Source organism: Pocillopora verrucosa, chromosome 11, assembly GCF_036669915.1.
Source record: "Pocillopora verrucosa isolate sample1 chromosome 11, ASM3666991v2, whole genome shotgun sequence".
NCBI lineage: Eukaryota > Metazoa > Cnidaria > Anthozoa > Scleractinia > Pocilloporidae > Pocillopora > Pocillopora verrucosa.
Genome location: NC_089322.1, coordinates 12193656 through 12219143, shown reverse-complemented (window position 1 = coordinate 12219143; position 25488 = coordinate 12193656). Strand labels below are relative to the sequence as shown.

General features: G+C 38.7%; 1 protein-coding gene and 5 pseudogenes across 1 annotated transcript; 1 reads left to right on the top strand and 5 right to left on the bottom strand.

Moving 5' to 3' along the window:
- Nucleotides 1-845: 845 nt before the first annotated feature.
- LOC136284176 (uncharacterized) lies at nucleotides 846-2154 on the top strand (annotated as a pseudogene).
- Nucleotides 2155-2676: 522 nt separating this feature from the next.
- Nucleotides 2677-3396, bottom strand: LOC136284175 (uncharacterized). The gene has a single exon (XM_066173997.1). The coding sequence runs from the start codon at nucleotides 3394-3396 to the stop codon at nucleotides 2677-2679; it is 720 nt and encodes a 239-aa protein (XP_066030094.1).
- A 5446-nt stretch (nucleotides 3397-8842) lies between these two features.
- LOC131795818 (uncharacterized) lies at nucleotides 8843-10752 on the bottom strand (annotated as a pseudogene).
- Nucleotides 10753-11779: 1027 nt separating this feature from the next.
- Nucleotides 11780-12663, bottom strand: LOC131775073 (uncharacterized; annotated as a pseudogene).
- A 900-nt stretch (nucleotides 12664-13563) lies between these two features.
- On the bottom strand, nucleotides 13564-15485 carry LOC131775072 (uncharacterized; annotated as a pseudogene).
- A 7135-nt stretch (nucleotides 15486-22620) lies between these two features.
- LOC136284174 (uncharacterized) lies at nucleotides 22621-24267 on the bottom strand (annotated as a pseudogene).
- Nucleotides 24268-25488: the final 1221 nt, after the last annotated feature.

Below are 25488 nucleotides of genomic sequence, written 5' to 3'. Positions count from 1 at the left end.
AGAGCACCATCGACACTAAACTATAAACGAGATCTGCTTACTAGGCATTGTTGCGCATCACTGATCACGAGACTAAAGGGTAACGCAATTGTCACGATGTCACAAATATAATTCAGATGCCATGAAATTAACTATAAGAAATATAATTTAAAGGAATGAACGTTTCAAAATTGCTCATAAGCTAGTCTAATTTTTTTTAACAGCTTGCACAAAATGTCAATACCGAAATGGAAACTGATGCAGGTACTTACTTGGTTTTACTTGTGAAGAACCTGCGCCTGTTTCAGGAGAAATTCTTGATCCTACTTTCTTTGTTTCTCTGCTCTTTCCTCCTCTCACCTCTCTCTTGCCGCTTCAGGTTCAAGGAAGCTCTTGTCAGCACTTGCTGATACTCCGCAAAGGACTCAAACACTTTATCAAACTTTGCAAATACATCAGAAGTGGTTTTCCTCTTTTTATTTGCCTTTAAGATGGCCAACTAATGGGGTACTGACTTCTTTGTTTCATCGGATTCCGTTGTACCTGAAGGAACAACATGGCAACCGCAAAAACTTCAATCGATTGCATAAACATTATAGCCAAGAGAGAATTTAAAAAATCTCACAGTTTGCACATTTGATGATGTTAAGTATGTCAATACAAACAAAGCAACTACAATAACAGAAATTGATGACATTCATAACATAAACATTGATATTGTAGAATTAGAACATAACATTGTTAAAGGACAGTGTACTGGAAGTGATGTAAAAAGGAAGACATACTGCACTTTAAGCAACAAAAATCTAGCTATAGAGCAAGATGAAGAATACATTAACCAATACATTAACCTGTACTAATAAACAATGCAATATGACTACATTAACATCCATGCGGCATGCACGTGTCCGGCTGGGCTTGGTTTATCCGGAAAAGGTAAATGTAACCACATTGGAGGAGTGTTGTTTGTGATTGAAGATTTTACGAGAAGGGGATTACAAAGGCATGCCGAGCCTTTGTCATGCACATCGCGGCTGTCTGTGTGGGTTGTACCCCGCAACCAAAGCGTTGCAGCTAAACCTCTCGACCAAGTGCTAATCAGAAAGATACAATTTGGTAAGAAAAATATTCGTCTTCAGTCGAAGGTTATAAAATTTGATCCAAGATCACCCAATCAACGAGCAAGAGAGGAAAACAGTTTCAAGATTTTAAGTGAAAGTCTTCAAAATTGTCTCCCTGCCAGTTCCTTTTTTTTGTTCCATGACATCAAGTCAAACTGTGTAGAGGAGTCAGACCCTGAAGAGACAAACAAGGCACCAGAGTCTGTGCCTTTTACAGACAGTTACGATATTGCTACTGAGCGCTTTAAATCTATGGTTGATTCCTATGTTTCCAGCTTAACAATCACTCAAGAAGAGATAGATGAAACGGAGAGAACAACTCAAGGACAAAACAAAAACAATCTTTGGTTTGAAAAGAGGAAATCTCTTTTGACAGCTTCAAACTTTGGAAAAGCAGTTAAGAACAAAGTGGAACCTTCAAATAAGTTGAAATCAATCCTCTACTCGAATTTTACTACAGATGCTACTCAATATGGCATTGAAAGTGAAGTAAAGGCAGTGACCCTTTACATGAGGGAAATGGAAAATAATGGCATTGATGTTACTGTTGAGGAAATTGGGCTACTGGTGTCCAAGGACAAGCCATACCTGGGGGCAAGCATAGACAGGATTGTAACCATTAAGGATACTCACGAAAAATGGGGGATGGAAATTAAATCTCCTTTAAGCAAAGCAGGCATGACTATCGAAGAAACCTGCCAAAATAAAACTTTTTTTCTAGAGAAACTTGCTGAGGAACTGTAAGGTTAAAACGAAATCATGATTATTAGGGTAGCTCTACTGTTCTAACTTGGATCTTAAAGGGATCATTCTTGTAGTATACTTTGGAGAGAGTAGACCACTATTTGTGGAGAAAATTTACTTGGACAACTCTTGGATCAGTGACTCCCTGCCAAAGATAGATTTCTTTTACAGATGTGCTCTTTTCCCTGAGCTCATTACCAGACGAGTGCAGCGGGGTAAGATTCTATACCTGCATGGAGGTTGGTTGCCATATGGCCAATATTGCTGCACAAGTACTGGTTTGAAAATGCGATTTCAAAGGCAATTGTAAACAATTATTCTGTAGTAAATTTACATCATATATAACTACAACCATTACTTTTCCTTTCATGTAACAGTGCTAAAACTGTACCCATAAGAACCTTGATGACACAAGCAAATCGCCTTGCAGGATGAATTTGCACTTCTATTGAGTGAAGTTTGAACTGACAATACTTGAATTGTCACCTAGGTGTTACATTAGTTACAGTCAACAACTTTATAAAACTAAGACTTATTTTGTCATGGGTATATTGAATGTGTTGGGAGAGTACCAATACACTTTTCCACTTAAAATAACAGAACCCCAAAGTTAAGCAACAGTAGCTAAGAGCCACTCAGGAGAGAGACCAAACCACAAAACGTAACTTCAAGAAACCACACTGTCAATTTAATTATCTTGTTTCTTGAAATTTTGTGTTTGTTGCTTTATCTCCCATCTGATTGTCTAGGGGTCGCAAAATCAGTGATAAACATACCAGAAATCATTTTAGGTGTGTAAAAAAAATAAAGTTACTGGTAATAAAAAAAGAATTTAGGGTTTTGGTTTTGCAGGGGGCAGCAATGGAGGAAGAAAATTTGTCAATAGTCCACATACTGTGGCTATTTGTGTTGCGTAAGGGCTTAAAGTGTTGGGTAAGTTCCCATCCAAAATATAATAAGTCTTGATCCTACCAATTGCCCTCTCCACGTGTATTCGCACAGAGGCGATGGTCATAGTTTCCTCTGTCTCTGATGCAGTCAGTTGATCTCGTCCGGCTAAAAAAGGGGGCATATTAACCGTGACACCATCAGGTACAATGTCCTTTATGTCGAAGCCACGGTCAACCATAACATTGTCACCACTATTCAATAAATCTAGCACTCCACTTTCTCTGGTTATCTGTTTTTCCGACACCTGTCCACCCCAGAGGTCTGAAAGAAAGGTGACTTGCCCATTTGGAGTGATTCCCACAAGTTGCTTCCAAGTATTGTGGTGCTTGTAGTCTGACCAAGTTTCAGACTGCGCAAGCATGGCAGAGGGACGCTGAATGAATATCTCCGTGCAGTCCAATATTATTCTAGTTGTTGCAAACTCGGCAAACTCATCTGGCATGTTTTTGCGTACCAACTCTTGTGATGGAAAAGGGAAAAGGTCTTTGAGTTCCAAGTACAACAAATTGATCCAGGTTATAAATATTCTGGACACAAGGCTTGTACTAACACCAAACCTGTCTGCAAGGTCCTGCACGAATAATCCAGCCTTCAGTCGCATCAATACTAAAAGAAATTCATCAAGAAATGTTAATTTCCTGGTAGGTCCAGGCTTATTTCTATTTTCATCCTCTTGATAAGGCAGGCTCTCTCTCACTAAGTGTTCTCCTTTCCAGTACTGCATTTTCCCCAATTTTGGCTCAAGATACTTGAAAAAACTTATTAGTGCTTCATAGCAAGGAAACCCAGTGTAAAATAGGATTGCTGAATTATCATCCTTTATTTTGTCTAAGGAAAATTGGCGCCCTAGCAAAATCTCATTCTCTTTTTTCCATCTCTGCCAACTTTCTTCACGATCAGCTAACTTTAGTTCCAGTTATGTAATATGCCTCTGTAGTTGTTCAACAACATTGCCTTTAGAGGTTTCAGCTCGATCCAGATCAGTAGCTAATGAATTTGAACATTGACTGCTGCTGACTGCGGTGGAAACTATTTCAGGTGGTACTGATATGATTATTGCGTCTTCAGTGACTTTCGAGGAGTCTGCAACATCCATTTCCTGAGCTAAAACTACTTTAGTCTGGGTTCGCCTTGGAGGAGCTTTTTGAGACTTTTTTGGCACGCTCCATGAAAACTGAGATGGCTCAGCACCTTAAAACAAAATGCAATAAAAATCAAAATAATTACATGACCATAATAAATGTACATGTTGTGGTGTTAATGGTCATTTTGATACAGTTATGAAAAATACTTAACTGTAATGTCAGTTTAAATGTTTTTGATCTCAGTACATCTATATGGCACTAGGGAATTTGGTACAATTAATGATGCACAACAGTAATCCAGTGGTATTGAAATGTTGTATTGGGGTAACTATATTTCCTTCGATGTGAAAAGCCAACCTTCAGTCAAAAGCTATACAGTGTTACAATTTTAAAGCTTAATGTAAAAAGGAACAAAAACTTAGCTGATAATGCAGCTGTAATGAAATATTTACTATATATGACTTTTTTATATCTGTTTTTGCATGTCACATACCTTTCTTTAAGTACCTGCGGGTCAATTTTCTTATAATATCTTCTTGTCTAAAATGTTCACTGCAAACAACAGTTGTAGCAGTTACATTGAAGTCATCCTTTCCATGTTGCCGCTTTATAAGGTTACACCAGCGATTTCTGGTCTTGGGGTCGGTTGGAAAACTGAAAAAATGGTAACCGGCGAAGAGCCCCTTGTCATTGTAATAGCTGTTGTGACAGCCATAAACGGCACACTCTTTCCCTCGTGGGTATTATTGCTGTTCATTATCGAAAAGTATGGCAAAAAAAAGCAGGACAAAACCGGAGAAAAAGCAAAGATGGGTGTAGATTCTCTGTTAAACACACCAGATGCGAAATGCGACTCAACGTTTACTTTACACTTTACACTTTACACTTTATTGATGCTCCCTAAGTGGGCTTTTCAGCTCAATAGAATAAAAAAATACAAATATATAAATTAATTGAGAATGTAAATACAATAATATTATAATTACAAAATATATATCAATAATATAATATATCAACTTAATAAAACATTTGCAAGATGACGTCTAAAATTCCTGGGGCATTTTAAGGACTTAATGTTATCATTCAAGGAGTTCCAGAGTTTGGCTCCTCTGAAAGCAAAGGAGCGCTGCCCTGTTGACAGGCGACATAAAGGTATATCCAAAGCACCAGATGATCGAGTTTGTCTATTATGGACTTGAGAACGTGATTTAAACATATCAGCAAGATAGTCTGGAACAAGCTTGTTAATACATTTGTGCATCATAGTAGCGTCATTTAGAATGAGTTTCTCTCTAATAGGAAGCCATTTCAACGATCGCAACCCATCCGAAATATGGTCATACTTTCTTAGTCCCAGAATAATTCGCCCAGCAAAGTTTTGGACTTTTTGTAACTTGTCAATATTGCTGCTGCTGGTATTACTCCAGACAGTTGAACAATATTGGAGTTTACTAAAGACAAATGAATTTATTACTAACAGAAGTGTTTTCCTATCCAGGAGGTGCTTGATTCTGTTAATTTGGTACAATTTAAAAAGGCATTTAGAGGCAATCTCAGTGATATGTTGGTTATAACTGAGGTGTGTGTCGAGAAGAACACCCAAGTCCTTAACGACAGGCACAGGTGTTATTTCCTTGTCAAAAAGTGTTATACTGAATGATGACAGTTTCTTTAAAAGTTGTGGTAATCCAACAGCTAGAACTTTAGTTTTGTCCGGATTAATCAAAAGAGAGTTTTTACAGCACCACTGAGATATTCTCGTAAGATCTTCGTTTAAGGCGAGGATGGACGTGGGTAATTCGGCAGGTGAAAAGGACAAATACAATTTACAATCATCAACATAGGAGGCAGATAGACAACGTTTAGGAACAGAAAGGAGGTCGTTAACATAGATTGTAAACAAAACCGGACCTAAAATAGAGCCTTGCGGAACTCCGAACTCAAGTGGGAGTACTTTAGAAACTGCGTCACCAATTCGAACGCACTGTTGTCGGTTAGAAAGGTAACTCTGAAACCAATTCAACGCACCCTGGGAAAAATCGAGATTTTGTAGCTTGGATAACAAGATGTCGTGTCGAATACTATCAAATGCTTTAGACATATCTAATAAGACCATGATGGAAACTTTCTTGTTATCCATAGCCTGGAGCAACTGATCTGTAACGTACAACAGAGCTGTTTCTGTCGAGTGAAGCTTTCTATTTCCGCTCTGATGTGCTGCCAGTTTATTATTTCTAATTAGATGCTCCATAAGTTGTCCATGTACCAACCTTTCAGTGACTTTTGAGACTATTGGTAATAATGAGATGGGGCGATAGTTGTTAGGGACATCTGGATTACTGCATTTGAGAATAGGTGTAACCTCTGCTGTTTTCCATGCACGTGCAAATGTGTTGGTAACAAAGGAGTTATTCACAATGTGGGTAATTGTTGTTAGCGTACTGGGTAAACTGTCTTTAAGAATTCTAGAAGATATCTTGTCCATTCCAGGAGCTTTGTTAGATGGTAGGCTTCTAATCACCCTTTCTACCTGATTTTCCGTGACTTGATGGAGAACGAATAATTCGGGGCTAACGTCGGTGGATATGTGTAAAGGAGTCGGCACATCCAAATTTACATTAAGTCCATGATGTAAAGATAGGTCCCTGGCTTTTTGAGCAGTAATACTGCCGACGGAAATGAAGAAATCATTTAATTCGTTAGCTAACCCAGTGGGATCCTCAGAAGCCATAAAACTATCTTGTTGTTTACATGGTAGACACCGGTTAATGATTTTCCAAATTGAGTTAGAATTTCCATTGCTATCCAGGATCTGAGTCCTGACGTGAACTTTTTCGGCCACACGAATCTCCCTTTTCACTTCTTGACGAAAAAATCTGTATCCGTTCCAGTGGAAAGGGTCATTTGTTTTTCCCGCAAGTTTGCGCCATTGGTCGCGCGTTCTCATTAGTTGACGAATTTCTGGTGTTATAAAGGGGTTAGGTTTAGATCTAATTTTAACCCTCTTGACTGGAGCATGTTGACTTAGTACTTCCAAGAACAGTTCGTTGAATACATCAACTTGATCGTTGAAACCGTCAAATAGGCTTATTATGTGAAAAGGCGCATATGACAAATCACGTAGGAAATTGTCGGCGCTGTAATTAGTATAGCTTCTAATAGTGACGTAACAGGGCTTGATCCTTGGCTTTTTTAACTTCAGCGAGATGTAAACAAGATTGTGATCGCTAATAGTTGACATAAGGACGTCGTTTGAAGCAATTAGTTTCTCGTTAGCCTCAACATGATGTTTGCGCGGTTACTATTCCAAGATGGCGCCGGGAACTGTAAAAAGGCCTACAAAGTCCAGCTAAGAAGCAGAGAAACCTTAATTAATAATGTTGACTTCAATAACAACACCATTGGTTATGATAATTGCAAGTTTATTATGTACTAAATGGTTAAGAATATATGAAAGTCATTGTAACGATAGCTAAACAGGCAGTCAGGTACCAAAACACCAACTTATATTTAACCCAAGAACAGAGCTACAATTTACTATGCTAACAACATGGCCGACACACGAGGAAGCTGTTCCCAAGATGCCATGCGGCCGCAGGAAGCTCAATGCTTCATGTAAGCGTACTCGTTACAGTCATTATTATGTACTTTTGTTAAACCTTGATAGTTATTTCAATCTGTGCCCAATTGCAAGATTAATTGATGAGAAAATATAGTTTGAAAACAATGTCTGAACCGTTGTAGAACATCATGACAATCCAACTCAGGGTTGCTACTAAGATTTCAAGTTACTAGGTATATGTAGTCGGTAGTAATAATAATAATAATAATGTTTATTTCTTATATTGCGCAGTCTAGCATGCGATAAAGATATGATCGAGTGCGCATTACAACACTAAAATCTTAAAGTAATAAATTGCTAGTCCAGATAATGATAATAATAATAATAATTTACAATTTTCGGAAAACAATAAAAGGAAAATATGAGTTAATAAAAGAACTAATAAAAAGCTAATTTAAAAGTTGTTGGGAACTGAACAGCCAGGGAGTCCTTTTGGTCTCATTTTCCTTTTGTTTCCTACAAAAAATAACCAATGGTCATGCTTATAGTAACAGGAGGAAATCCCCAGCCCCTGGCAATAAGTGACAGCCCAGAAAACTAGTCTGTTTGTGTTATAAGGGACATTAAATCTAAATCTTATCCCTCTTATTTAAATTTCTCATTTCTGAGACAGCCTGGAATGTCCTTTTTTATCTTATCAGAAGGGTAAAGGAACTGAGGGTTCAACAAATTAGATTCTATTGTACAAAGCTACAACAACATTGTCATTAACAAGGAAGAGGTTATGGTTATTCCTAAAGGAAAACTGAGACTTGAGTGCTTATGAGATGTTCCATTTTTTATTTGTATGACTGTAACACTGCTAAGTATGATAGCCGTGTTATATTGGAAAAGTGAGTTTGGATTCTTCCTTCAAAGAATCCTACAAAATTTATTCCCAGAGACAGTATATTCAAAGGTGTTGACAAAAACTCAACTGTCTTGATTTCAAAAGTGACAAAAAATTGAGGGTATTGATTCCTGCCATATTTAAAAGGGGGTGGGGGAACTGTCCACTAGCCAAAAAAGAAAAAATGGCTCTTTTTTTTTCACTCAGTAATTAAATTCAGTTGAAGTACAAAATGTTTCTTGTAAAGCTTTCTGGTTAATTTGCAAATTAAATTTATTGTCAATGTTCATCTTGCCCTATTCCCCACATGATGTTTTTCTTGCGTTTTTTCTTAGCTAATGGTGCAAACTAGACACATCCAAATTGGCAAGTCTGTCTCTCTGGAAGCTGTTAAGTATTTTGTAACTGCATCCCTTGACCTCACTGAATATTTTAAATTCAAATGCTCTTTGATGAGCTTATTTAAGTCCCTTTCCAGATTTCCATGAGAGTGTTTGCCTGATGGCAACTGTCATTTGATGCTATTAATAAGGTTGCTCAGTATTGATGCTGTTGGACGTCATGCAAAATATATTCTTTGAACAGCATTCTTAGTGACATTAGGCCCAATATTTCTAATGCCTTGCTTTATGGCATTGCTCTCATGTTCCATGTCTTCATCAATTGGGATATTAGGAGCTTTTTTACCACTGTTGTTTACAGAGCGGTTCCATACAAACTGCTCACTGTCTCTTTGCAACAACAGTGCAAACACAAAGAAAAACTGAGTTAAACATTCTAGTGCATACTTGGTGCTATGTGAGCCATTGGCCTTACAAGAAAGCATGATGTACTTGTATTGCTGCACAATTCGTTCTCCATCCCCTTCTTTAATAGTGTTAAGAAAATTAAAAAATAAAAAGCAATCTGCTAGAATTGCACAGTTATAGTTGTATACATCATCACCTGCTTTTGTCTCTTTTTGAAGGGCTGTGCATTCAGGTGAAGATTGAGTCATTATCATGGAATCCTTAAACTGAACACGTGGATGATGGAACAGTTCATTGTTCCTTCTGGTTTTGCCATTGTACTTGAATGACTTGTTGCATCCAGGGAATCTGCAGGGAAATCTTCCCTTAGCAGTAACTTCTTGCTGCTGCAAAATGTCTATCTCTTCTTCAGATTTTAGTTTTTGCATTTGTTCTTCTGACTGGAAAATGAAAGAATCAACCTCCTTTTCAGAGCCATGAAGGTACTCAAGTTTTTGGGCTTTTCTCAATTTCTCCATGTCTTCTGGCAGGGGGTAGTGTTCTGGGGCACTTGATTTGTCAGCAAATCCCAACACTGTCATGCTGCTGTGATAACATTGTGACAGGAAAATGACATGGAGAAAGTCCCCATTTGCTCTGAAAGAAGAAGGAGGATCACCAGTTACATTCCTCCAGTTGATAAGGGTGCGGTCTGGAAAAAGGGTGCCGAGATCTGAATCTGACTTGCTATTGAAGAATCAGGAGTATATTAACTGTTGAAACAAGTAACTTATGATTGGTATTTGTTGGATTTGATAGGTATCAGGTGAACATAGGGGAAAATTCCCATAATAATTGTGATAATTTTGTAATTTACTATGGTTAAGATCATAATGCCTTGCATTACTGTTTATATCACTGCTATTATGAATCTTATCGTCTTTTACTGCCTGAGTAAAAACATTCTGGGCAGGTAGAAACCCAAAGTCAGATAAACTTGCATTAAAAAAAAAAAAAAAACATTCATTAGACAAATTTAATCTAAACTAATAATAAATTATTTATTGCCCCTACTACATACAGCTACTGACTACTGTCTGACTTACAGTTAGAACTTTCACAGCTGCATGCCAATCACCCAACTAAAGGTTAATGCCTTCTAAACGATCCTCTGGGGTAAAACCATTTGCTACAGAGGAAATTACATTAACTGCCCTTTCTACTGTTAGTTGGTCACCAGAGAATAGCTGACCATCAACACCACCATCTCCAGTTTTTGGAAGGTAGGAAAAGAATTGCTGCAGGATGGAAACCATGTCCTCATTGATGTTTTCATTTTTGAAAATGATGGCAAGTGGAACCTGAAAAGTAAATATTATTACTTTAATGATAATTAAAATGTCATGTTCTTAGGAGACTTGAAAACCTTACAAAAAAACCACACCACAAACAATATGGTGTGGTTACTAAAACAATAATATTTTGAGTACCCATGGCCATGTATCAGAGTAGAAATTCTTAAGATTTCTGTACATCAAACTCTTACACTGTATGTAAGAATCTCAAATAATGGTAACCTGGCCATGTTAATGTTTATCGTATAGGTCAGTGGTTGTAATGTTGAGGTGTACTAGATAATACTTTTACACATGAAAAAAGGGAAATACCTACTTGGACTTCTGAGCCATCTCATTTGGGTATTTGTGGGGGATATGAAGGATTCATGCATACTTCAGAGGAGCCAAAGAATCAAAGTAGTTAACCAGGATCCGTGCAGTAAGTATAATACAGTTGGACTGTTGTTGCTGTTGGGCATCAAGAGTAGGAAGAAATTTGAGGTTTGAAACTTCCTCCAGGTTTGCATTCGGTACTTTCTGAGGTCCGATCTGAGATGAGCCCCAGACACACAGTTCTCAAGCATCTGATGATTTACACAGTGGTAATCCCTGTTTTGTGATTCCATTGACATATTTTTCCTTTGCAACTGAATATCCAAGTTGTCAAATGAAATCACAAAACCAGGGTGACTGGACTTCTCTAACTCAAATGCATGTTTCATCAGTACAGACAATTCTCCACTGCAGTCACAGCATGTTGATACAGAAGAAAGATGAGAAGAATGCACATTATTTAGACTCTTGATCTTCTCTTCGAGGAGGTGCAATCCTTCATTTTCCTTTGTAATCCTCTCTTATCTGCTTTAAACAGTTGTCATGGTTTTCACCCAAAATATCCAGAGTTCTCAGAGTCTGGCGGTTTGAATTTGCAAACGTCAGCTTGTTGAATTGGCAGAGGATAGCCTACTGAGTAAAAAGGAATATGACAGTGCTGTCGGGAACGGGTATCCGACAAATAAGTCACAGGTTTAAGTTTCAAACTGGTTTACTGTTGTTTCCCCTGATTACAGATATCTTCGGTTCGCTATCTCGCTCTGTCTCTCTCTAACACACACACCCCTTAAAAAACCAATCTTCTTACACTGTTTCGCAATCAAGTCTAATGTTCAAAGGAGCTTGTCTTTCACTTAATATTAATAATAGTAATGCTTTCTTGTCACGTTATGTCATGCTATGTCACGCTTTCCGTCACTACTCTCCCCCTATTTGACACTTCGGTTACAGTGGCAAATATGAATAATCCGAGAAGCGAGTACAATAAATGCGAATATGCTCAAAATGTCTCAATCAAATGTTCAAATTTTCAAAGACAATTGTTTGTCATCAACCAGACTCCTCATCACTTGCGATACTTCGAATTTGCGCCCTCGCAGCGACTGCAGTGTCTCTGGTTGGCCTGAAGGTTGGCGCCTCTGCGTTCAGTGGTGCTTTGGTTTTGTCTGTGGTCCTGTCGCAAGATACCTCCAACGGGTAGAGGTGCTGTATGGGCCTCTCTAGATAAGACTTCCCAGCTCGCAATTTAACAGCCCTGATGACACCATCACTTCCTGGAAACAGCTCGTCTACGATTCCTAACTTCCACTGCCCGCGGTTCTTCTCGTCGCCCTTGATAATAATGACGTCTCCACTTGTTACAGATAGCTGCCTTTTGTTGTGTTTCATGTTGTGCCTTTCGCATAGTCCCCTTAGGTACTCGGCAGACCACCTTTTCCAGGTCACATCTTTGCATCTCGCTAGATATCTTGCACGCTTTCTCAGATCAGGATTCTCTTGATGGTGTGCTTCAGGATCAGGCAACAAGTTAGGGCGTCCGAACTGTAACATGTTAGGGGTCAACAAAGGAAGCTGTAGATCTTCTTCTACATAACTCAGAGGACGGTTGTTCAGTGCGACCTCCATGTCTAGCAGCACGTCCTGCAGTTCTGCCCAGGTGAGGGTTCCATTTCCGATAGACTTACTGAAGGCCTGCTTGAAAATACCGACCATCCGTTCAAATTGCCCGCCCACCATGGAGCTCTACTGAGATTGAACTGCCATTTGATATTCATCTTGGTAAGGTAGTCATGGAGGCGCTCGTCTTGCATTACATTCCGTAGCCAATTTGCTGCAGCTACAAAAGTCCTACCATTGTCTGAATAGATTTTTACAGGACGACCTTTTCTTGCTATGAACCGCTTCAAGGAAGTGATAAACTCTTCAGTCTCCATGGTCTTGGTCAATTCGAGGTACAAGGCTCGGGACAGGCTACAGGCATACAGGACTATGTACGCTTTTCCTTTGTTTTTGCTGTCATGGTACTTGATCGGTCTGGCGTAGTCTATTCCAACAACCTGAAAGGGCGAGGTTCCCTCTGTCCTATCTGTAGGCAGGTTGCCTGGAGGAGGGTTGGCAAATGCTGATACATGAAATCTTTTGCATCCATAGCACCGCTTGATAAGGCGTTTAACAAGCTGGCGCAATCTAGGTACCCAATACGTCTCGCGTACTTTGGCCATGGTCAAACCAACTCCCCCATGTAGGGTGTGCTTGTGGAAGTGTGTCACTAGTTTTCCAGTAAACACGCCATCGTCAGGTAGGTAAATTGGGTAGTGGCCTTGAATACGTCCTCGGCACTCGAATATCCCCTCTATGTTCTTCTGGAGGTTCAGTTTCATTTGGTCTTCATCAAACTTGATGGTGCCTTGACTCCTGACTTGTGATCTTCTTACCCAGAACTGCAACTGGTTGGCTGTCTCTTCGGTAGTGATTGGTCCGGTGATCCTTTTGCTGGCGTTTAGCTCTGCAGTTCCTTGTAAATCGCACAACCCACCAGCAGATTTGGATGGCCTTCCATAAGTTGTACTTGTGCATCACCAGGTCTAGATTGTCATCCGTCTTCACAGTTACGCCCAGAACTCCCCTTATGATCTTGGCTTCGGCTTGTGATTCCTTGGTAGGAGTGGTGACAATATCTGCTGGCCAACTCTCTGGGAAAGGTAATCATGTTGGCCCATGCCACCACAGATCTGAGCAGTTACTAATTTGCCTGCCTCGGCTACCCAGGTCGGCAGGGTTTTCCTTGGTACCCACGTGCCTCCACTGGATGTACTTCTTCTCTTGGATTTTCCTCACTCGATTGCTAACAAACTGCTTGTAATCTCTGCCCCCTTGATCCAGTGAAGAGCTACGCTGCTATTGAGCCAACAATGAACACCTTCAACTATGAAACCTTGCAGTACTTCTTTAATGTTATCTACAAGATTGGCTGCCATGTGCCCCGACACTAGTTCGAGTCTTGGTATGGTGAGTCCTTTCTTCGCCAGTCTAGACTTTGCTGTTACGAGCCCTTGTGATAGCCCCGTCGCTTGATGTGTGACGGTGTAAACAGCAGCTGACACGCCCTGGCTGCTTGCGTCGCCAAAGGCATGCAGGTTGATGCTAGTGATTTCTTCTTGGTGCTGGGCAATGCTTCTTGGTACTTCTACTTTGTCTGTTAGGTTGTTCTCCCAGGTTTGCCAACCGATCTCGAGTCCCTGGGGTAGCTCTTGGTCCCATGGGATTCGGGCTTCACACATTTCTCTGTAAAGAAATTTCCCTTCCAAAGTGATTGGTGATGCTAGACCGAGGGGATCGTAGATCTTAGCGATCTTTCCGAGGAATTCTCTCTTAGTTGCTTTCGAAATCGGGTCAGGGAAACTGGTTTGTATTGTATCCTCTCGTTTATCCCATGGTACACCCAGCAGCTTCGTTTCTCCTTTCTTGACTCCTAACTGGTCCTTGGCATAGCTCTGGTTCTCACTTTGATGGGTAGTGGGTAGTTCTTTTATTGTTTCTTCGTGGGGTGAAGGCTGTTCCAGGGCCGGGACATTAGAGTGCCATTTGTGCAGTTCAAATTTCCCAGCTCTGAAAATGGACTGCGATGCTTGTTTCAGGTGTTGTGCGCCAGCCACGGTTTTATCACCACTGATCAAGTCGTCCACGTAGAGGCTTCGTCGGATCTTTTCAACTTCCCTTGGGTAGGCGTTCTGAAGATTTTTTAGGTGCTGATCAATCACTCCCCCAAGCAAGAATAGCAACGTGGACAAGCCGAACAGTGCTTGTGTGAAGCGTAAAGTTTCCACGTGTTTGGTGTGTAGGTCCTTGAGCCAGTGAAATTGCATCACGTCTTTGTCTTCCTCTCGGATTCTCACTTGTAGAAAAGCTTGCTTCAGGTCCCCTGCTAGGGCCACGGATTGGAACCGGTTTCTCATGAGTACGCTCCAAAGTTTGTTTTGCAATGGTGGCCCAGTCTCTAGGCAGTCGTTGAGGGATGGTGCTTTCTCGTTCGCTCGGGCGGACGCATCGTAGACAATTCGAATCTTCGTGCTCTCTGCCATCTCTCAAATCATGGCCTTATGCGGGATGAAAAACTCCTTCCCTTTGGGTTCGCTATGCACTCGTTCGACTATTCCTTGAGATAACTGATCTTGAATGACCCCGTCATACTTCTGCAACATGCCTGGTTGTTTCTCTAGCTTTCTGACAAGGTTCTCTAGTCGTTTCAGGCTGCCATGTTTGTTGTTAGGGAGGGGTGGATGATTTCCCTTCCAAAGGAGGCCTGTTTCGTACCATCCTTGCGGGTTTCTTGTTAGCTGCTCCTTGAATTCTTCAAATACGAGATCTTGGTCGCCAACTGGATGGTCTTGTAGACCAAGCACATCAAGTCTACACAAGGCTTCATAGTCAGCCGCAGAGGTTTGGGTCAGGAACATGTTTGTGAGGTCAGATTCACTTCCGGGTGACATGATGGTCCATCCTAATCTTGTTAATTCGGCAATGGGTTCTCCTGGTTTCCCGATCTTGGGTGTGGTCTCGGTCTTTATCTGCACGTATTCGTATGTTCCGAGAGAAGATGTACGGGAAGCTCCTCCTTCTCGTCTACGTCATCCATTGTGACTTTTTTCAGGTGATTGTATCTTTCCACCAGCTCCTTGTACTGAGGGTTTTCCAAACTGAGTAGCGTTCCGCGGTCCACCTTAGTCACTTCGGTTCGAAGCTGAAATTCCCCCGTCAAACTGCTGATAACAACATTGTAAATTTCGATCTCTCTGTTGCTCGCTTGTTTCCCAGTAGCTACCAACATAGGCTCTGGCGATTTGTTGAGGTATCTTCTCGGGACAAATTGACGAGTGGTGTCTTCGGTTGCAAAAATCTGCATTAGAAGAGAAAAAGAAACAATTTTGTTTTTCTGTGCTTTTTGAACAACTAAAGATTAATAATAATAATAATAATAATAATAATAATAATAATAATAGGAGACGTGAGAATGATTGGTTTCTCACTGGCAAGCAATTCATCACTGCTGTTGCAATTCTTGAGGGAACTCCATGAGTGAGTGCTTTACCAACATTCTTGTTCAGGCTTTTACTGGGATACTGCACAGATAGCCTCACTTGCTGAGTTTCCATGCGGCTCTTTTCACTGAGGTTTGCCGACGAGTATGAAGGGGTTGAAGTCAAGGGGGATGAAAGTCTGGACTGATTTCCTGTAATGGAGATGAGAAGCCACGAACAGAACTAAGGGGGTTCGCTCCAGTTAGCAGTGGCAGACTGGAAAATGAAGAAGTACAAGTGGTAGAAGAGACGTTGGCCAAGCTAAATTGGAGTGTTCTCAACACCTTCGCTCGGTTTGTTGACGGCAAGCAGGTGCTTATTTCCTCCTCATCTCTATCTGTAAGTCGTGTCCAACGGCAAAATGTAGTAGTTTTTGACCTGAGACTGATTTACAGACAACAACAAGAACGGCCTACTTCACTTTTTTGGAAGAATAAAAAAAACTTCACACTCTTTCGTTAATAACACGTATATGATAACACATAGAAATTGACGCAAACATCTAAAAACAGTGCGCGACTGTCGATTCATTATTTTGATAGGAAAATTATTTAGATCCAAACACGTAATGTCGGCATGGGTATTCGTGGTTTCCGAAACTGCTTTCATTCGATTAGCATATTCCGGAGAGATATACTAAACTTCTAAACAAGTGCACAGAGGGTTCTCATCGAAAGTGCTTTTCCTTTCCGCCGCCAAACCTTTCTATGCGGAATTCGAAGCTGACATCAAGCACCCTCTCTGGGTGAGAAAAATATGTTGGCGCTAGAAATAACAAGTTATCGCTCTGTTTCATCCCAAACATCTTGTCATGGCAACAGAAACATTTTAAAAACATTCACTGGAATTCGCAGAGTAATGTTTTATTGATTCGCAACAACGAAATGAACTCTTCTAGTAAGCTCTTTCTTACCCCACGAAAATACGATTGGTCGTCACAATTAATTTACACAGAAAGTGTCGTAATTCTTCACGATTCCCCGATCTTCTTTCAATGGTTGATTCGGAATAAAACTGTACTTAACCTACTTCGCACAGGGCTTGTTCGAGTACTTCCCTTTCTTCGTGTAATACATATAACACCAAAGATTTGATTATTTTAGTATTTGATAAGAAAGAGCGAGATACACAGAAAAGTAACCTTAACTGAAATTGAAAAGATATACTACCAAGCAGAAGGCAAAGTCAAAACGTTCATACGTGTGCTCAGTTGTGTCCGCTGAGACCATGTCTACTGTATGGAAAAATGAGATGTTATGAGAATCATAGCCACCTGAGATAGCTTGAATTCACCCTGAGTCAATTCAATCTCCGTCACCATCGGTCTCCAAGCGATGTCACGCAACATTGCGTGATATCAGTAAGCGTTGATGAGACACTCAATCCACCCTGCATTTAAGTCTTAAACAACCCTTTTCGTTGTGCACATATTTTCGAGATTATCACTATGAATGTGAACCATCCATTAAGTATCGATTAAATTTCTTGCACCATGAAAGCTGGTGGTATTCGAATTTTGTTTAACAGTGTTGCGGCTTGTGATAATATCATTTATTGTCACGTATTCACCTTTTTTTTTTGTATCTGACAGGATAAATCCAGAAAGAGATAGGAAGTTCAAAGTTGAGGAATACCTGAGATGTCATATTAGAAAGTTTTAGCCAGCGAAACTATAATATTTATTATCAACTAAAATAGTAATAGGAGGTAGTGTAGAATAACATCGCAAGCCAGCCAGGGCCATAGTGTAGAAGTAGCCTGCTTCCTTGATGAAGACAATTGAATTACATAGGCTGTAAGTTAGGTGAAAGGTGTCCAGCAAGTATACCCACCGGTGGCCTGATCGACAAATTTTCGCTTGATACGCAACGCCATTCAAAGATTGAAAACACGATATAGTAGATTTTGTTTATTGTTAATTTAATTCAGAATTGGAGGTAAATGATGTGAGGAAAGAAACAAAAGAAAGCAAACAAACAAAAACAATGAAAAAATCTAAATGCTTGGTTTGATGCTACAATCTTTTCAGCAGTAAGTAGTGGTTCTGCAATTAAAAAAAAAGTAGTTACAGTCATTATACTTAAAATGTAGTTTTACTTTTTCCATGTGTCTTTCTTTTTGAGTTAATAAAATTTTAATGCCCCCTGTAGTCATTCGCTGAGGTTTTGATTGAGGACTGAGCTGATGAGTCCACATTTACTACAACTGCTAATAGTGCTAATTTGAATTGACCTCTAATTCAGCTCAATTAAACCACCAGAAATAATAAAAAAAAAACCTTATAGTGATCCAGCCTCCTGAAGATTTGACAAATAGACATCAGGATACTATTATGTTGCCGTGAGAGGGATTTTCTTCCCCCCACTCCCCTCTCGGAATTAACATGACATAGGTCGGAAAAAAGCATCATGTCATCACTCTCTATTGCCCACAATTTTCTTCCGATGTATTCTATAAAATCTGACTACAAATCCATTAATTTAGTAATGCTTACCTATTTTTTCGTCCTCTTTGTCTTGGCTCGCCCTTCTCCCGCTTTTCCACTCGCCTTTCCACCCGCTTTTCTATCTGCTTTTCTTTTTCTGCTTACAGTGATCTGTTTGGAAAGTAGCAGAGGGTAATGATTATAACCTGGTAATGTTCACATCATTTTTAAGAAAAACATTCGTTATTATCAAAGCCACGATTCTGTTATCTGCATCTCGGATGAATAATATGTGTCCGTAAGAGTCAAGACCAATATGGCACAGGTTACTATATAGATTAACTCGATATTTAAATTTGCGTTACTTGTTATTTCATAGTATCTTTGTGCGGCCTTTGCTGGCTAAAATCCGGCAACATACTGTTGCACATAAGAGGTACCCTGGGTGTTTATTCTTTGTTATCGTCGAGCGGTTATAGTTACCTCGACTTCTCTTTCCTCTCTCGATACGAGTCTACTCAACTCCACAGAAGAAGTAGACTGCGCTGTGGCAACTTGGCAAATAGTATTTTCCAGGCCATGCAAGTCCCATTTTTTAGTCCTGTCTGGCTGCTGATGGCGATTCCTCTGTCTGGTTATGAATTCTCTCCACCATACCATTTCTGAGTCTTTCAATTTCATGGCGTATTTTGGGAGGTCCATTTCAAGCTTGTCAAGGGACATGCCACCGAGAGTGTTCGGTTTGACAAGCTTGGGAACTCCTCTTGGTATGGTCGAGATGAGACTTATTCCGCCATCAGGCAGCCAGACAGGTGAGGTGGACCACTTCTTATAGAACAGCTTGGAGTTGCCATTGTTGTTTTGAATTTTAAAAACGTGTTGGTGGACGTGGCCTGATATGTTGTTAATGGAGTTCTCCATCCACGCTTTGATCTCGAACATGATATTTTATGATAATTCCTCCACTAACACAGGAGGGGTGTACGATACTTTAATCTGTTCCTTCAGTGCCTCTAAAGTATGGGCGTCATTCTTGGCAAGTCTTCTTGCTACACATGAAAACATCTGATCGATGTTTTCATGTGTATGACCCACCACCAAGAAATATATTTTGATCTGTCAAAAAGTAAAACATGTGATTTAGTTTGTTAACCCTAGTTCTGAATGAATCATAGTCAAATTTCCTTACATAGTTACATGTTGTTGTCATTTCAATTACTGAGAGTAATATCGCTGGCATAAAATGAAACAAAATAGTAGGCCAACCAAAGTCAAAGAGACCAACGGTCAGTAAACCAGGACTTAAAGTGGTAACGAACGTCCTGACAAAAAGAGGAATATTTAATCCTCGTTGAACTTATTTTCAAAATTTTCCCCTCTACCAATAAACTCAGAAACCTTAAGACAACGATTTTTGTGCTCCCTCCAATAGTTGTCCATCTGAAGGTAAGGGCAGGGGGAAGAGTAACGAAAAAATGAATTGATCAACAAAATGATCAACAAGGAGGTATTGGGCGAAACACTGCAACACATTCTATTTGGAACTATAGCTTTTAGCTTTTCTCTAATGTTATGTATTGTAATTTTGTCAATTCATCATCCAATTTGCTGTGACCCTGTTCAGTAATATATTGCTGATAACGTCCAAATGCAGTAAAAAGTCAATGTGGTGCACACGGTGCAGCTGAGAGTGTTATGTATTTACCACATGGTGACGTCCTCTGTGATTCATTACGAAAGAGATGCACGGCAAAATGGAATCTCTTTCTTTTACGTAGTAAGGGGCAAAAACAATATGCACACTAATGTTAGGCTCTGGGTAAAGGCAACTTGTGGTCCATCGGCTAAACTTACCAATCTTTTAATGTGCAACAGAGTCTCCAGCATGACGTTGATGGTCAAATTAGAATCATGGGGGTACTCGCATTAATCAAGAAACGCATGGGCTTCTTGTTTCTGATTGACAAGAACACCTGTGAGATGCGTTTTTAATTTCCATGTACCTTCGTCTACCTGATGAGAATGTGGAACAATGAAATGCAATTATGTCGAAACATCTAATGATGAATTGATGTTCACACCTTGTAGCTTCAGCCAAATCCTTATGCAAGTACATGCTAGTACGGTGAGAGTTGTGTCAATGTGATCTAGTGCAACGTTGATGTTTGTGCGGAACAACCCGACATCTATGTTTTCTCAATGTCAACTTTTTTCGCAATGAAGACCCTATAACTGAAGCGTTTAAAATTCGGAAACATTCCAATATTATATTCAATACATGTACAAGTTGGATTGATTTTACCTTTGTACTTGTATTAAAATGTGGCAAGTTGTGATTTGCTTGGTCCATGCCATCAATGGTAAGGGACCAGGGCTTGTTTGGGTTCACTCTTGCTTTAATGTTATGTTTGTAGTACTTTTTCCTTTTTGTCCTTGAGAAATATGAAAATGATTGGATATAGATGCACCATTCATATTTAATTGTTGAGATTTTAATTCACAGGGCATGGTGTGGCTTGGTCTGTTGGTGTTGTAGTTAATGTTAAACAGTTTTTGTTTTATTCCTAAGCATACTAAGGGAAGTACTCGAACAAGCCCTGTGTGAAGTAGGTTAAGTACAATTTTATCCCAAATCAACCACTGAAAGAAGATCAGGGAATCGTGAAGAATTACGACACCTGTCGAGATTAATTGTGACAACCATTTTGTTTTTATGTCTTCTAAAAGCAACTTACAGCTAGTTTAATTACTGCGTCTTTCATGGTAATTATTCTTAATAGTTGTTTGCATTATGCTTTATACCAAAGCTGGGTCTGAAATATATGAAGCGATGAATGATTTTCCTCTTTTTCGCTTAATGCTGGTACTTTAATCCACCTGATACAAAGCGAAAATTAGTGTCGCTCTGTAATCCGACTGTTGCCGATGCTGAAAAATATAACAATTATCGTTACGTTGTGTTTTCAGCTCTCGATCTTTGAAGGGTTGAATAGTTGCGCGATTTACAACCTTCCCATTCATGTCTTTTAGTACAATATTTGGTCTTTGAATAGTTTTGTTTACTTTTCTGTGATTGGTCATGTTTTGACAACAAGCTTTGCGATTGGTCACCATGGAGTGTGTTCAATCAGTAAGAACTAAAGGGTCATAAAGAAAAATAAAAAAAATGTTTGGTCATAAAAAAAATACAGAAATGATGTTTGGGATACATCAGTTGAGGGATTACTGGTTCTTGTCGTGGCCATAATTTGTTAGTGGGTTTGACTGATGAAGATCGAAAGAAGGAGCATTGCAGATTTAATTCACAAGATAACCGTTGAAATGTACATGTGGTCATGACTACTTCATGAGAGACCAATGATCTTGACAATTATATAATAATTTAGGAAAAATCTAACTTTGGACCTTTAAACAAAAAGTTATTAATCCGAACCTAAGACACTTTAAAATAATTTTGAAAAAGAGATATTAAACGGAAAGAAACATCCCTTTCAATTCTAATAAGATTAATTTGTTTGAGAAAAAATTGGAAAATGTTTGGAAAGTGATTTTTTAAATAGCATAATATCTTAAATTTTACAGTGTTGTAGGTGCTTCAAAAAACTCCTTGACTGAAAAACCTGAAAAGAATTGAAACTGGTAGTAATCAGAGATTATGGGGTGTGTTTGATTGGACAGGGACAGTGTTGGGGATTGGGTGTGAAAGGGTCTTCCAACTTTTTCATAATGAAAAGAAACATGCAAGAAAATACAGAAGGAAAGGGGAAGTCATTTGTAACACAATTTATTCCTGAAGTTGTAAAATGACATTTTGTTAAATTCCAAAAATAGCATAATAGATCAGTGTTGTAATTAATCGAAGGTTAAGGGAAATTTGTTGCGAAACAGCAGTATATTGGTATCTTAAGCTATAACAGTAAAATGGCAATGGTATAGTGGTATCTTAAACTGTAACTGTAATTGTAATTACAACTTAACTATGATAGGTAAAAATGGCTCAAAATAGTCTGGATTTTAGCATAGTAATTTACATAATTATACAGAAGTTTAATATATTTGGGTAATAACTGATTGTAGGTCAAGGCAAAATTTTTAATGAAACAAAAACAAAGTTATGGTTAACATATAATGGCAAAATATAACTATTATATCATTTCATGGCTTAACAAATAATGTTAAGTATAGTTATGCTGGATAACTAAGATGGAATGAGTTGATTGTCTTTGTTTGGAACAACTTTTTTCCTGCATGATATGCAGCCAATTGAGTTGTTTACTTGAAGTAATCTTATTCTCTTTCCATTAATTGTTTGTGCTTGTCCTATAATGGGAAAAATGCAGCTATCATATCATCTCATGGCTAAAGAATGTCAAGTATAGTTATGCTAATTAATTGATTGCTTGTGCTTTGTTTGAATGCAAATCATAAGTTATGTTGATGGCTGGGTTTGCTTTCAATATTTCAAGTGTCATGTCTGTTTTACTGACACTTTTCAAGTTCAAATCCAACTTCATGTGAGTTATAAGTTCTTGAATTTGTTGATGGTAAAGAGTTAGTCTGCGCTGTTTGACTCAATTGGCTGCATATCATGGAGGGAAAAAGTTGTTCCAAATAAATACAGCAAAGACCTTGGACAATGCGAAGATTGTAAACCGCTCAAGTCATTTCATCTTGGGGAACACGGTGGTATATGCACATACTGGTACAATCCTCTACAAACCCCAGTGTTTATTTCAAGGAATCCTATTATCTTCCCATTAATTGTTGATGTTACCATGCTTGCCAACTCTCTGTTTACATCTATTAATGGCTGAGTAAATGGTGCAGTTTTTTTGGCGTAAAAGGACACATCTTTGGCGGTATTCAAGTGTCTTTCGTTTTTATTTTTAGATAGTTTCACCTTAAGGTTTCTAAAAATGTAAGTTGAATTTAGGGTGAGGGTGTCGACATAGGATTCCCAGAGAATGACTTTAATGGAGCTTGTAGGGTCTCTTATTAAAACTTCTTGCTTCTTTAATGTTCGTTGATATTGCATATTGACTACTTTTGTTGTTGCAATGTTCACCACCTGTGCTTTGATGGTGATGAGGTTCTCAGAGGCAACATTATTCAGTGTGGAAATGCTGCTTACCACCCCACTGGGTATCAGATCCTCAGAGTAGTTAAATCCTGCAGATTGTTCATTTGGAATTATCTTGCTCTAGTGATTTAATATTATGTCATCACTTGTGGAGGTTGTAAAATTTAAAATTTTAACTGTACATTTTGTTTTCTCAAATGTTATTTTATCTCAGGTTGTTTCTGTTGTGAGAAACAAAGAGCACAGCAATAACCCTCTTTACATTGCAGTGTGCAGTCGAAGTACTTTTTTTCAAAGTTCCTGGCATTCTTTACTGGCAATAGACCATGTATATAGCATATTATTTCTTCTGGTACAGTTGGGGTGGTAGAATCTGTGAAAAGGACAAAAGGTATATTTTGGGTCTGGGTGAGAACCATCAGTTTGTGGCGATTCATTTAAATAAAAAATTAGTTTTTTTGCTTTGTTCTTGTTAGTTCACATCTTCTGCCAAACGGCTGAATTATTTATTGTCTTCTAAAAGTTGACTTCAGAAAGTCCCTTTTTAGTGCCCAGCTAGAACAACAGTTCCTAGAACATATTGGCAAAAATATAAAAATATTATAGATATTATTATGCTTTAGAGCTCTTCATGGATTTTATTTCGGTTAGTTGGGAAAAAGTAAAGATTTTGCAGCGGTAAAAAGAATTCCAACATTCCACCCTCCACCACCCCTCATCCACCAAAACAATAAAGCAAACTTTTCTTGGAGATTTCTAAAAAGAGACGAGAATCAGTATTCGTATCATAATTTACATGTTTTTAAGCATTGAGTAAATGGAGTTGATAAATTTTGTTACTGCAATCTATGTACAGTTTAGCCCTTCTCACAGCTCTTCTCCTACCTCCTTTAATGTAACAGCAGCATTGCATGACCATTAACTGACAGTCAGTGGTAAATTGTAACTCCGCCATGTGTTTTAGCAGCAAGTTTTGGGATGCAGTATTTCACAGAACAAAGCAGAACATGTTCACCAGATGACTTAACCTTTTGATTAGATGTGCCAGTGAAATGATATAACGAAAGATGATTAAAGAGTGTTTTTACCAGGTAACAAGGAACATGTTGACTCCTGCCAATAAATGTGCATCTAACCACCTGTACAGAAGTTGACAATGACTCGTGAACAGCAACAAATAAACCACACTAAAATGGTTTTAAAGCTGCCTTCTACAACAAAGAAAGGTTAGAATATTTCATTGCTTTATTCCCATGTGCTTTTTTTGACTTGAAATGGATCAAGACAATTGACTCAGGGTAAAATACCTGTCTGACCTTTAAATCAACAATGATTGCAGGAAGTCAAGTATTTCATTTTTGACTGACTTTGAAAACCTCTCATGTTGCAGAAAATCAAATGCCTACAGAAACTTTTACAGAAATCTATCCATTAACCTTTTGAAATGCATCCGCCAGAAGCTTGAGCCATTTGAAGGTTTTGCACATGTTAAAAATTAGCTTTATTTATGAGGTACACGTACCTTTACAGCAGTGAAATTTATGTGGTCAAAATTAAATTATACCATTTACCAGAAAGACAAAACGTCGACAACACCTTTCAAAGTCTCTTCTAGAACATATTTAGAGATTTTAGTAATTTGAAGGCAGTAGAATGATGTGCATTTACATACGAAATGTTTAAACTCGTTCAATAATTTAGCACCTGATAAGACGATTTTACAAAATTTTCGTTATTGTGAAAGGATATTCTCCTGAAAAAACTGTAGAGGGCTTTTAGTCATACCTTAACCTATCTAACATTGTAATATGACTTACATACATAAACTTTATTTAAGTGTCTCTGTATTTAGCATTACAACTAATTGGGGACACTCCACCTTAATATGTATATAAAAGAGTAACAATATACACATATATAGCTATACACATTAAGATATAAAATTTAATTATATAAACTATAAAATATGTATTAAAATATTAAGTAATCTATTTTTAAATATATTGGAAATGGGATATTTTAAAGAAAAATTGATATAATAAGAATGCGGACTTTGGTTAAGACTGAGATGCAGTGCAATTACAATCTAAGATATTAAAAATATTCATTTTACAAATAGCTTTTTTAAATGCTGCAAGGCTCGTCTCGCTCTTGAGTTCATTTTCTATTTCTCCCC